Source organism: Fundulus heteroclitus, chromosome 1 (genome assembly GCF_011125445.2).
Source record: "Fundulus heteroclitus isolate FHET01 chromosome 1, MU-UCD_Fhet_4.1, whole genome shotgun sequence".
Classification (NCBI taxonomy): domain Eukaryota; kingdom Metazoa; phylum Chordata; class Actinopteri; order Cyprinodontiformes; family Fundulidae; genus Fundulus; species Fundulus heteroclitus.
Window position 1 is genome coordinate 41,271,147 of NC_046361.1, and position 13,335 is coordinate 41,284,481.

At 43.6% G+C, this 13,335-nt stretch overlaps 1 protein-coding gene across 1 annotated transcript; it reads right to left on the bottom strand.

The window, feature by feature from the left end:
- Positions 1 to 1,657: 1,657 nt before the first annotated feature.
- gpr37l1b (G protein-coupled receptor 37 like 1b) lies at positions 1,658 to 12,902 on the bottom strand. Its single transcript, XM_021313874.2, has 4 exons — positions 11,613 to 12,902; positions 6,371 to 6,679; positions 5,882 to 6,253; positions 1,658 to 2,470 (listed from the first exon to the last, which is right to left on the bottom strand). Exons 1-4 carry the CDS (start codon positions 12,318 to 12,320, stop codon positions 2,297 to 2,299), a joined length of 1,563 nt encoding a protein of 520 aa, XP_021169549.2. The 5' UTR covers positions 12,321 to 12,902; the 3' UTR covers positions 1,658 to 2,296.
- Positions 12,903 to 13,335: the final 433 nt, after the last annotated feature.

The window sequence follows — 13,335 nt, forward strand, 5'->3', positions numbered from 1 at the left end:
GAGGAGACTCCAGCAGTGGGGGGGGGGAACAACGGCAGCCATGTTGGAAGGAGAAAACGCTCAGTTTGAGGCTCTTTATTCATGTTAGGGCTGTTTAAATGGGTCTGACACTAAAGTTCAGGAGATAACAGGGGTTTACCATCAGGATCCAGACTCTGGTAGCACTAAGGTCCACATTAACAGCGTGACAGGAGAACGTGACGAGACGCTAGCAAACAGGGGAATCTGAATCTCATCAATGCCCCAAATAAACAGCCACTCTGAACTATCAACCTTTTGAAAAAACATCATTTTTCTGGATTCAGTGGATTATCAAAAACGTTTTAAACAATAAAGCCCAGAGAATTCACTAACTTCATCTCCTCTTTTTGGTCCTGAAAACAACCAGGAAGCCGGTGAAACCCAGAACCTTCCCTGGATGAGAGCACCGTGCGTTCTGAACAACACGAGGAAGCAGCACCAGCTGAACTGGGTCCAGGCGCAGACGTCCAGCTCGTCGTTTGGGTTTAACCGGACCAGCTGATCCAGAAACGGTACCAGGAAGGTCCAAATGATCTTAATGGATATTAGTGCTCTGTTTATGCATTTCCATTACATTTATTGAATTAATCAAAAATCCAATTCATATTCTAAACGGAGATGAAGACAGAATTTGATCTTAGAAAGGAAACTTTAAACTCTGATTTCATGAGGACAGATTTGTGTGAAGAGTTTCACCCCCACTGCACCCTGGGATCATCTCCATCTTTCATAGTATTTTAAGGGATTTCCTCGATTAGTTTCCAAATAATATGGATTTCTTTTACATATTTGTTACTTAATGAGCAACCTTTACAACCTGAAAATGTTTTTCAACCAACAATTAAAGCACTGAATGATGCATTTTTTTTCATCCCCATTTCTGTGAGTTTATTTCATATTTTTCAAATTTCTGCTTCCCTTAAAAAAACTGAAATAAAAATTACAAGAGGAGCTGTTTTCAAACTTTAGTCAGGTTTGGAAATGTTAGTGCACTTTAAGTTTTCATGAAGAACACCCTTCACAACACGACCGTCATAGTTTTACATGCAGTGACTCAAAAGTTTACATACCCCTGCTGAAATTCCAACGTTTGGAGACTCAGAATAAATCATTTATCCAGAACAATTAAATGCAAAAACTAACTAATCCGTGTGGAGGGGTTTCAATAACCTGATTGCATTGTTCACAACTTTCACTTAATGCTTTAATAAAACAGGTTTTAGATTATTTTTAGCATTCAGCCCAGATCTGAAGATATTTTCCCGCTCTGTCAATCAGAACCTGTCAGATTGTAATATTTAGTTATCTGGTCTGGTGAAGCTGATTTGGATCCATGCTGGACTCACAGAAGAGCTAAAAAATCTCTCCTCCTCTTCCTCTTCTGCTTTCAAGTGACAAGTGAAAAAACTTTTTTTTTAAATGCCCACAAATTTATCCACTTCACCAAAAACATTGATTCCATATGAAGAAAAAAAACTATGTATATATATATATATATATATATATATATATATATATATATATATATAATTATAACTTATTTATTTATAATAGGTGAGAATTGAAGAATTTTGTCATTAAATTAACGTTGTTACGCAAAGGTTGTGCAGCCAGGTTTTTGAAACTCTCTTAGTTCTCTGATTTCTTTTTCCACCCCCAACAGATTTATTTAATTTGATTAGTTGAGTTGAGTTTTACCTCTAATTGTTTCATATATGACATAAGTATTTATTTTCTCTTTTACCTCCAGTAACCTATAACCTAGAGTTTTTCACAGGAATGCGTTGCCTTTCGACATCTAAGCTGCTGGTCATCAAACATTAAAGCAGCGTCTCTTCCCAGCAGCATGACCTTAACCTTCCTCACCCAGCTCCACATTCGTAGAAACTACGGCCCTAATTTAGCTTAATTTACTTTCAGTAAGAACAAAGAACTTCACAGCTTGGATCTACAGGATTGTGGTCGAGGTTTTCCTTCTGCGAGAGTCTCCTCAGAGTCCTGGAAGCGGGTTCCTGCTGTCCACACAGGGGTCAACAGGAACTTTTCTGACTGATTGAACCTCAGTTCCTGCACAGACAGGAAGCTGCAGTGTCCTCAAACAACAAGTGTGCACAGAAAACAAGGAAAAGAAAGAGGAAAAGGAGGGAGAGATCACGTAGAGAGATGGGTTAACAGCGAGGAAAGAAAGGAAACCCTGGAGTTAACGCTATGGGAGGACGGGACAAGCGGGAGGAGATTGATTCATGGAGTAATAAATGAAGAGGAACAGGTGGCTCTAGCTGGAGATGGACAAGATGGCCGTCGTGTCTTTAGCCTTGTCAAAGAAGATGGAAGTCTCATTGGCTGCCTTCAGTTTGGCCTGGGCGGAGCCCGGCGAACCCTGGGCCGTGGTTGGCTGGCACTCCTGACAGCAGCAGCAGCAGCAGTCCATGAAGGCCTGACCAAGAGCCTGAAATACAGACGAAATGCGTTATAACCAGATACGCTGCAGATCCTACGCCGTGATTGGCTGGTCTGACACTAAAAATCAGATGTTTGTCTGAGCAGTGAGCGTCGTGCACGTCGTGCTAACAGTGATGCTTTCTGGTCAGGAGGTTTTTACTGAGGGAAGACGTTAGCTCAGTTAGCTAATTCTGGGATCACTGCAGTGTTCAAACAGGAAATGAGAAATAAGACAAAAAATGGAAGAAAGGTTTCTGTGGTAGCTTGTCGGCTGCAGAAGGTGAACATTTTACAACAAATACTAGGAGTATTTTAGAAATCCTGCAGCTGAGGAAACGTTCTACTAACTCTACAGATACTGCTGCTAGTAATGCTAATCACACTAAACAAGGGAACTAAAAGTAAATATAATTTTCTTGAAATTTGTATATTTTCCTTGATTTGAGCATGTAAATAAGACTAAATGCAAATTGAATGATTATTTCTACTCCTAAAATAAGATAATTAGACAACCTGTACTTGAAATAAGAAGATGGAGATAAATTGTTCCTATTTTGAGAGCGGAAATCTTATTCCATTGGTAAATAGTCTTATTTACCTGCTCAAATCAAGATAAAATACACTAATTTCAAGAAAGGTTTATTTACTTTTATTTCCCTTTTTGCAGTGAAGGTAAAATAAGATGCTAAAGGAAGTTAAAATGTCTACTCCATAAACATTTTGTCTTTATTTAGACATCTTTAACGAAATCCTGCAGAGCTGTGTAACACCAACTGCTCTCTCTTGCACACAGTGTGGCAGTCCCTCACATTCTAATATGATCCATCCCTCTGTCCCTGCTGTTCCATGCAGGGTACACCCTGCACAGGTTGCCAGTCTATCCTAAGGCAACACAAATATGCCTGTGGACAATCTAGAGACACAAAGTAACCTAACAGCTTTGGACTGAGGAAGCTGGAGTTCCCGGAGAGAACCCACGCATGCGCAGACAGAACTCCATGCAGAAAGACCACAGGTCAAACCCAGTGGAGCCTGTCTGTGCTTTCCAAAAGAATCCCCAGTGCTTTCTGTTTGTATGTCTGGCTGTGAAGGGAGACCATACGCTAAGTAAGAACACCCATAATTGTGTCTAGAGAAGCAAACCACTTTCCCCCGTTACACAGATATTAAGGGTGTAAATGGACCTGTTGGTGCTGAATATATCCAGTACAGCCCTGTCGGTTCGGTACGCAGTATCCTCAACAAATCCAGTGATTTCTGCCTGAACTCATGCAGAATGATTACGTGAGGAACTGAGAGCTCAGTGCCTTTACAAAGCGACACCAAAACACAGCAGAGAGGACTGCCAGCCATCAGTAAACTCTGCTGTTTGACAACAATGAGGTTTCTCATGCAGCTGCAGTGGAGAAACAAAGGTGGACCAAACCAGAACATTACGCCAGCGTCTTTCAAAGGCAATAAGGTTCGTAGCTTTTCCCAAACTCTGCTTCCAGGCTAAGCTTTGTGCTTCACCTTCTGAACAATGACACTGCATTTTCTTATTGTGTTTTCCCATTAAAAAGTGAGGAAAGGATGAAAATTATTTCACTTTGCTGTCAGCTTCCCATAAAGCTTTGAGTTTTAATGACTGAGCTGCCAGAGACTTACAGGAACCAACAGACACATGTATGGTGACAATGCTTAGCAAGCCTGAGGTGGAGTCACTGGGTACTGCTCACACGTTGGGTTCTATATTGACTTTCTTTTTTTAATGAGTTTGGAGCACACAGAACACCCATGCGTCCATTTATCATACCCTGTAACAGGCGACAGATGGGAAACACCTGAGGAAGTTGCTTGTCCATCAGAAGAGCCACAACACTGGAAACTGTCCACACCCACTCACTCTTGTCAGGGTGGCTAACAGAAGCAGATTTACTCAGCAAACAGATTTCAGGAGGAAACTGGAGAACTCAGAAAAAACGTCAAGGAAGCAAATGAAGGACATGGAAGCTCCAGAGAAAACAGTCCTGGCTGACATTAGAAACCAGGCAACAGTGTTAATCACTTAATGGACCGGTTAAAGTTGGAGGTCCAGTTTCGTTGTGGCCTGTCCCCTGGACTCTGCAGGTTACAACGCTTCAGAAGGTCTTCCTCCTATACTCTACAATAAAAAGCTCTAAATGAACATTAGAACTGTTTGTTTCACCTTGTTTATATCTATTTTTTTTTAGGTAAATAGCGTTCATATATGACGTTCTGTTAGCTGTGACATCATCAGGGGAGGCATATCATCCTCTATTACCATCTAGCATAGAAAGTACTCCTGGGTCAATGTGAGCTTCTGTGCTTTCTGTGTCTCTGCTTTGTCTTCTCTAACATAGAAAGTACTCCTGGGTCAATGTGAGCTTCTGTGCTTTCTGTGTCTCTGCTCTGTCTTCTCTAAGCCCCAGTGGGTGGAGGCAGATGAGCGTTCACACTGAGCCTGGTTCTGGTTCTGCTGGAGGTTCTCCTCCCTGTTAAAGGGGAGTTTTCCTCTCCACTGTCGCTTCATGCATGCTCAGTATGAGGGATTGCTGCAAAGCCATCAACAATGCAGACGACTGTCCACTGTGGCTCTACGCTCTTTCAGGAGGAGTGAATGCTGCTTGGAGAGACTTGATGCAACCTGCTGGGTTTCCTTAGAGAGGAAACTTTCTCACCAACCTGGAGGATCTGATGGAGTCTGACTTTGGAAAGAGCCTTGAGATGATGTGATGTGGATTGGAGCTATATAAATAAAGTTTTATTGAATTTGTGGGAACCTTTGCTTTGGATAATATAATTTATTTTTGCTTGCACTTTTTGTTTTTATTAATAGTTTCCTTTGAATTATCTTCCTAGACGAGCAGTTTTCACTTTGTTGAATAAAGTCTTATCTTATCATACCTCCTACAGTGCAAATTATTATATAAAATATGGGCTCAAAAATCAACTGAGAATTTGGAATAATTGAGCCTGCAATGGTGTGTATGATTTCATGCTAGCAAAACTCTGAGCAACAAATCAAAGGAAAAAATTCAGGAAAGTTTTTCAGGTGAATCCATGAAAAGGGCAGACAGAGAACAGGACAACAGCCCCTCATTGGGCCCATATCAGGAAAACTGGGCCCGCATTGGACGATCAACTGAACCACAGCCTCCTGTGTCAAGTCGGGACCAGATTCCTAAAAGCAAAGCGGTTTTATTTTTCCTAAACTTGTGCAGCTTTCTCAAATGACCAGCTATAATGACTGAGTAGACCAACAGAAATGCCACGTTTTAGGCAACTAGCTTCTCTGGAATCAGATTGTTTTGAGAAATCTTCATGTTTTTCTTGGCTGAGTTGTCTACTCCTCTAGTCTGATCCTGGTTCCTTGTTAAATGCTGACGGTGTTTAAAACTCTTCAACCTGAACCCACCTTACACAGACACAGGAGCAGCACCGGCGTCACCGCGCACTTCAGGAACAACAGGAAGTGATGCAACAGCGCCAGAACGGCTGCCGTGACTTCAGACATGGTGAGGTGCGTGTAGGCTAGCGTGATGTTGCAGACGTGTTCTGGCAGAGCGCAGACGCCGTACACCACCGCCAACGCCAGCAGGGTGCAGTTGAGCTGCCGCTCCACCGCCTGGTGCTGCTGACGCTTCTGGCTGTCGGAGCGCTCGTCGTGACTCCGCTTCTTCTGGGCAGAGCTGGAGTCGCTGTTGACGTTGCGGGTGGCCATCTGGCAGAGGACGGTGAAGAGGACGGGGAGGCAGAAGTAGCAGCCGAAACACCACCACATGCGACCCTGGAGGACGTGAAGGAGGAGACGTGAAAGGAGACTCAGCACCAGAACCGTGGCGTCTGATCAGAGAAGCTCATATCTCTGATGAGGATCCAGTTCACCGGTCTGCCAGAATCTCACCTGGTGATACCTGAGCAGCAGGGAGTGGAGGGAGTCGGGCAGGTAGAGGGACAGCGGGGAGGAGGGCGTGATGGTGCAGGAGTCCACCATCCTGCCAGAGGAGGGCGACACCGTCTGGCTGAGCTGCCACAGGAAGATCTCTGGGCTGGACAGCAGCAGAGCCGCCAGCCAAACCAGCAGCATCTTCAGCAGCACCGAGCGGCAGTGCTCCACCCGCCGCGCCTTCGGCTCAGGCGAGGAGGTGGCCGCGTGGAAACGGTCAATACCCAAGGCGCACAGCGTGAAGGAGGTTATACCAAGAGACACAACCTGCAGACACAAGCATATGTTGGCGTTAGAGTCCTGTGAAGGGTTCCTGGAGACGTTCCTGGTGGGTTCCCCGGGATCCTCACACCGTCTCAGGAGGCAGAGAGCAGAAAATGTCTCTGAGCATGCAGTACAACCGACAACAGGAGTATTTTATTTTTCTGTAAATATTTTCTCAGAGCCGGAGCCAGTGTGTCAGGTGATGAGCTGAGAACGGTGGTTATGGAGAACAGATCACATTAGTGGAAAAACAAGCGGGAATGTTTTAGATGCATCACTTTATTTTTAAATGCTCTTCCTTTGACATTTTGACCTCTTAACATGGACTTTATCGCCACCTACAGGCTGGGCATGAGTACTTCAACTATCTGCAGAACATCTCCAGTCTCTGAACCATTTGCTCAGACTGACAGATAAACAGTGATAGTGATAGTTGATTATTTTTCAGCATATTGATGGTTTTCTTTGAAAGTTAGAAGAAAAACATCATGAAGCTTCAGCTTTACCCAGTTAGTTGCCCTCCAATCAGAGCTTCCAGTCAATTCATTTTACACAGAACTTGTGGAACACTGTATTGTCTCAAAAAATTGTCTTTCAGTCTAAATTCTCTTGTTAAGGTTAGAGGGAGATGTTGATCTGACCATAAATGGGTTGGGATCTGCTGAGATCCTGGATACAAGAAGGTGAAATAAAGCAACGGAGTAGAGCTGCTCCTCGACTGAAAGAACTGAGGTGGTTCCAGATCTGATCAGGGCGCCTCCTGAATGCCTCGGTTTGGAGGTTTTCCAGGTATTTTCTAAAAGGAGGTGACCCCAGGGAAGACCCAGAGCTTTGGAGGTACTGTGTGTATGAACGTAGGACTTCATAAACTTGGGTTCCCACAGGGAGAGGGAGAGAGTAATGTCTGTGTTTCTTATTTAGCGCTTCCCACCGCCACCATTACCTCAGCAAATGCTGGACGGGTGGATGGATGCTGACAATGAGCATAGCTCATTAATTTTGGGTCCAGTCTAGTTTGGCTTCATGAAGCATTCACTGCTCTCGGATAAAAGAACCTTCTGTAAACAGAATAATCCCACCATAATAAAGCAAGAGAAAGATTTTATTTTTGTAAAGGTTTGGATAATATTTTGAAAACACTAGTAGGTTATTCACCCATCGGTCTGTGTTTCTAATATCTGCCGACAGACTAACATGTTTCTGGTTTGCCTGGATGTGGATAGGAGTCACAAGTGTTTCTATGAATGCCCCCAACTAGAAGTAACCCAGAATCCAACCGGAAAGTGTGCATCCCCCCCCCCCCACACACACACACACACGCACACACACACGCACACACACACACACACACACACACACACACACACACACACACACACACACACACCCTCAGTGTTTTCAGGGAGTCTTTAGCTTTGACGGGTACCTCAAAATCTGTTGAATAAAATTAGTTTAATGCTTTAAAATGAAACACTGACTACTGGTAAGCTCATCCTCATTCATGGTGAGATGGACTGAAACCCCAACAGCTCTGCACAAAGTTCACACCACAGCTCACCTTCCAGATTCAACAAGTAGTTTTAAAAGCGACTTTTCTTTAGTAAAGCGGGCTGCAGCAGGACGTTCCAGCAGGCATAGTAACAGGCTGCTACAGCAACCATCAGGAGGAGCAGCAGCTTTTTTCCTGTGTAGCGACTCAACAAACAGGCATCACAGTTCACGCTCAGTTTAAAGACATTCTGATGTTTTCTGTTTGCAGCCCGTCTGGCACAGTTAACAGAGATCTGAGTGCAGCTTTTCCAATAAGCTGTGAAGAATCACGGCCGTTGGTTACAAACACGGATCTATGTGACTTTTTTGTTCTTATTCTGACAGGAATAGTTGCACTGATGCACAAAATGAAAACCTTCCCAGAACTTCCAGGTTACAAATTGTAGAACTGCGCTGCTTATGGTGGCGGCGTGTTAGAATAGCTGTTACTTTCATTCTGAGTAGTTATTTTTCAAAAACCTTAATTCATCCTTTTCTGGCTAAATTATTGCTTGTTGGACATTTATTCTCTCTGGTGTTGGATACTGTGCTGCTGGGGGAGTTTTTTGCTGAAGCTTTTTTTTTTTTACTTTTGGACATTTGTTATAACGCGTAACCATAGCAACAGCTGATTAACATTTCAAAAGCTTGAATGATACCAAATCCCAGGTGGGTTGAAAAGGAGACACGGGAGAGCCATAGAAGAAACAGAATGCAGAATAAAGCAAGAAAACAGGTTAGATGAACTCCAAGTCCTTACATGGACCCAGCCAGAGTATAGGGAATATAGTAGTATAGGTTTCACTGAAACATGGCTGCAGCATAATTTCCCGAAGTCCAGTGTCTTCCTGCTGGGCTGACTGACCATACGAGTTGACAGAGAATTGGAAGGGAGAGGCAAAAGCAAAGGAGGTGGATTAGTGGTGCCTGTGAAGAACAAATGGTGTAATCCAGGACATGTTACTGTGAAGCTTTCTCTCAGTAGCCTGGATATGTTAGCTGACTTACTCACTTCAGCAGAAACAGACAGGATGGTTTAGGCTTGGTACGAGTCCAGGAGGCAGGTTTGGTCATGAACTGATAGAGGTGGACTAATCAAAGGGTCAATGAATGGCTCTCAGTTGTTGGAACAGTCCAAGTCATGGTCCAGAACACAGAAGCTGAGATAGATGACTGTCAAGAGCCTGGCAAAGCAGGTAAATTAAGAAACTGTCTGCATCAGGCTTAAGAAAAGTAGCAAACAGGTGTGTGATGAGCTTGTTTGCAGTGGCTGAGAGGCATTCTCAGAGGTGCAGTGAATCATCCTTAAGCCTGGAGCAGGAGAGGTGTAGATGGATGCAGACAGCACACAGAACCATACCACCGTTACAAAAGATCCTTCCAGCCCACAGCCTTCAGCATCTACAACCACTGTAGCCAAGTCTGCTTATTATAAGAGACGTTGAGCTTCGTTTTTCTTAAGTCGCTTGTAAATTCTGTGAGTCACAGGTTGAGTTTTTAGCTCGTTTCTAAAAGCAAAGTCGCTTATTTGGGCCCTAAAATAAGTGACGATAAACACGAGTTATAGAGACCTGCTTGCACTGACGCCCTACAGTATAACCAGCTGACATATCCCTCCGCCCCACTACGTGCTGGAGCGCATCCTGCATCATTGCCATATTGGGTCTTTTCTACTCTAGGCTGACATAGGAGCCGGCGGGAGTAAATGCAGAGGGACCGACTTAGCCTGCATCTTCTGCAGTTTACGGTTGCAATAACTGCCGATAACCACTGAAAGCAGATTACGCAGTGCAGATCACCATCTTGAGATTGGTTCTGGAGATTTTTACGTGCTGATAACGTTGCAGAAACCCGACCCATAAACCATAATTTACTGCCTATTAATTTGTTGTCTCTGTATTTGACAAACTAAGGCTGAATCTCATTGCCAAATGAGGTACCCTGGAGTTTCTGCTTCTTTTGGGCTTGTTTTTACAGCGCTGGTTGCTTGTTTGTCTCACAATATCTGGCAGCACTGTCTGCAACAACTCTTTGAAGATACTTGCATAGTATAAGTCACAATAACATTTAATTTCCCTTTGGGATTGATAAAGTTTTTTTTAAAGATAAACTGAGTTACTTTGCGGCAGGGTTGGTTTATGAAATGTCATGTGCCCTAGTAGTTCTTGACGATACCTTCAAGAACTTTCAGACCATTTTCTTAAACTTTACAGGTTATTTTACCAGAGGAGGGCAGAGTGAGGCTGAATATATGATGTCTTGTCACCTGGTACTTTAATGGAAAAAGCAGAGCCTTTACCTATAAAAGTTACTTTAATTTTCATTACTTTCATTACTTGATTAAGACTTAGAAGTTACTTTTCTCGAATTTGTTGCTTTTCTTGTGCTTACCTTTTAGATTCCAAACCTTAAACTTACTTTCCAAACTTTGAGGACTTACAGGTTCAATTGCTGGACTTAAATGGGTCCAGGAAGTGATCGTTTTGTGATTTGCAGCAGATTTACCGCTATTTGTACACAGAATCTACAACTTGTTATATGATGTCTTCTCTGCTGCATAATTTTTATGATTTAACGTTATGGCTGAATAACACACTTCTCTTTGACTTGTTGACATTTTGACTACATAATTCAGTCATTTTATCTGGTAGATTTATGCAAAGAAGCATTTAAAAGTATGTAGAAAGTCAAGGCCCAGAACTTTTGAGTGATGGACTAGAAAGTGTAAAAGGTTCTTCATTGTGTCAAGTGACATATTTACCTCTGGGTCATGGTCTAAATTATTCTATAACCAGTGGTGCCTTAACAATAGGGGGCACTAGGTTGCTGTCCCCATTAACATTGCAGGAAATATAAACACAAAAAATATCATGAAATAAAAAGTAATTACTGTATATCATTTCTCTCATAAAATGGGCCACAGCTCTCTGGTACCGTGACCAGTCAGTGCTTTTTGCATAGTTACAGTATTTATCCAATCAGATTTATTCCTGTTATCTGCCAATCAAAGTGGCCTCTGGCAGCATCATTCATTTCCTGTTGCTTCCTATACCCTAGCCCTAAACCTAAGGTCATGGTACCTAACCCTAAACCCAATTCACACCTTAGCCTTAAACCAGAGCATTAGCCCAATTTGCATTGTGTGGACATTGCAAAATATCCTCACAAAGCTAATTTGTCCACACAACATTGGGGGCTACTGTCAGTTTTGGTTCTCACAACGATAGACTTACAAGTCCCCCCCCCACCCCACCCTCACACACACACATGACAAAATAATCACCAGATGCACCTTTCTGTAACTGGTAAACTATTTCAAAGATCCAGATGAATCTGCTCCTCAGGGGATAACTCATGTTTTCATGTCCCCAGACGTTGGACACATTGGACAGCATGGCTCACCTACCTCCATGTACGGCACCATGCGGCAGGTGATGTCCCCTAGGACCCTCCTATTGGACAGGTGATTGAGCACTACCACCGGCAGGCAGACCACCAGGACCAGGAAGTCCCAGAATGCCACGCTGGCCAGCAGGTAGTTCCAGGCAGATCTCATGTAGTAGTTGTTCCAAACAACACACATGACAGCCATGTTGGCCACCACACCCACCGCCAGCACCAGACCGGCCAGGAACAGCACCGCATACGCCACGTAGGAGCTCTCCACCAGCGGATAGAATGGGTTAAAAAGACGTGTGCCATCATGGTCTGGGCTGGAGGTATTGGCAGAAAGGTCGATCTTGTCTTTGTCTTTGTCGTTTGTTTCTACCTTAGTTGTGTTACTGAACTCTGTGACTTGAGGCATCGTCACCCACTCGCTCTCAAAGGAATAACTGAAGGTGGACTGCTGCTCGTCTTCGTCTGCACCACGGGCCAGGCGAACACGGCGGTCCAGGTCCAGGTCCATCATGTCAGGTAGAGGGGGGCTCTCCTTAGGGCTGTAGACATCATCTGCAGTATTTAACTGCTTACCACTCTGAAGAGCCTCCAGTTGGACACTATGGGGAGATTTATGGGTGTTGCTCTGCTGTTTGTCCCGTTGCTCACCACTCTTTGCATGAATGAACTGCGGCAGGAGGTGCAGACACAGCAGAAAGAACAGTGATGGAGACATGACCTAAAGGTTTAAATGATTTAGTTCCAACACAAACCCAAACTGCTTGATTCAGCCTGGTTCTGTAAAGTCCTTGACCAAGAACTCAATGATCAACTCCAGCAGTATTCCGAGAAAGTTTTCATACTCAGAGACACAGAGACGAGTCTGATGTTTGGAAGTTGCCAATATTCTTCCCCCGACGTTGGTCAAATAAAAAGATCCCAATCCAAGAGAAAAACGCTGATGGTTAAATTTGAATTTTCCAAACTGTGTGAAACATCAGCTGCTGGTCAGACGTCCAACTGAGATTCTGGCCAAATCCTAAGTTTCCTCCTCCCCAAACACTTCAACTTTCTTACTTTAAACACTCCTCTATGTGTTTCCCATCCATTGGTAATCCAAACAGAGCTCCAGGAGGCGGAGGACAGGGGCGGGCAGCACGCTGAGGGTCCGTATCCCTGTCAGGGCTGCTGTGTCTGGGCTGCAGGCAGCAGAGGGACTGGATGTCCTGGAGCTCTGAGGGTCTCTGGGAACAAGCAGCCCTCTGCTGCACGGCTGGATGGAGCTTTTGTCAGGACTGGCATACAAACAAAGCTGGCACCCTCACAGATGCACACAGTTGCCTGCACAATCACGCATGCATACTTTCTGTTGGTGTTTTTGGCTCTGGCTTTCTCACACAGACACAATTAAACGCTCAGTTGGGCTGCCCTCTGGTGGTAAAGTGAAAACTAGATGATACAAACACAACTGACCACAGATTAAATCCTTTAATGTGTTTTTAATGTGATTATTTGGCCTGCAAATAAATCCATCTAAATGAATGTTTCCTTTTCATCCACAGTGAACGTAATAAAATCAGTTTCTTGACTTTAGTCACTTTATATTTATTTGAAATCAGCAAAGGTGTTATTATTATATAATTTATTCACCATTTTTATTTTAAAATGACCTAAATACCACAGTTTAAGTAGGACAGACCAATGATGATTTATTAATATTCTAACAGATGGAATCAAGAGTAAAACATCAG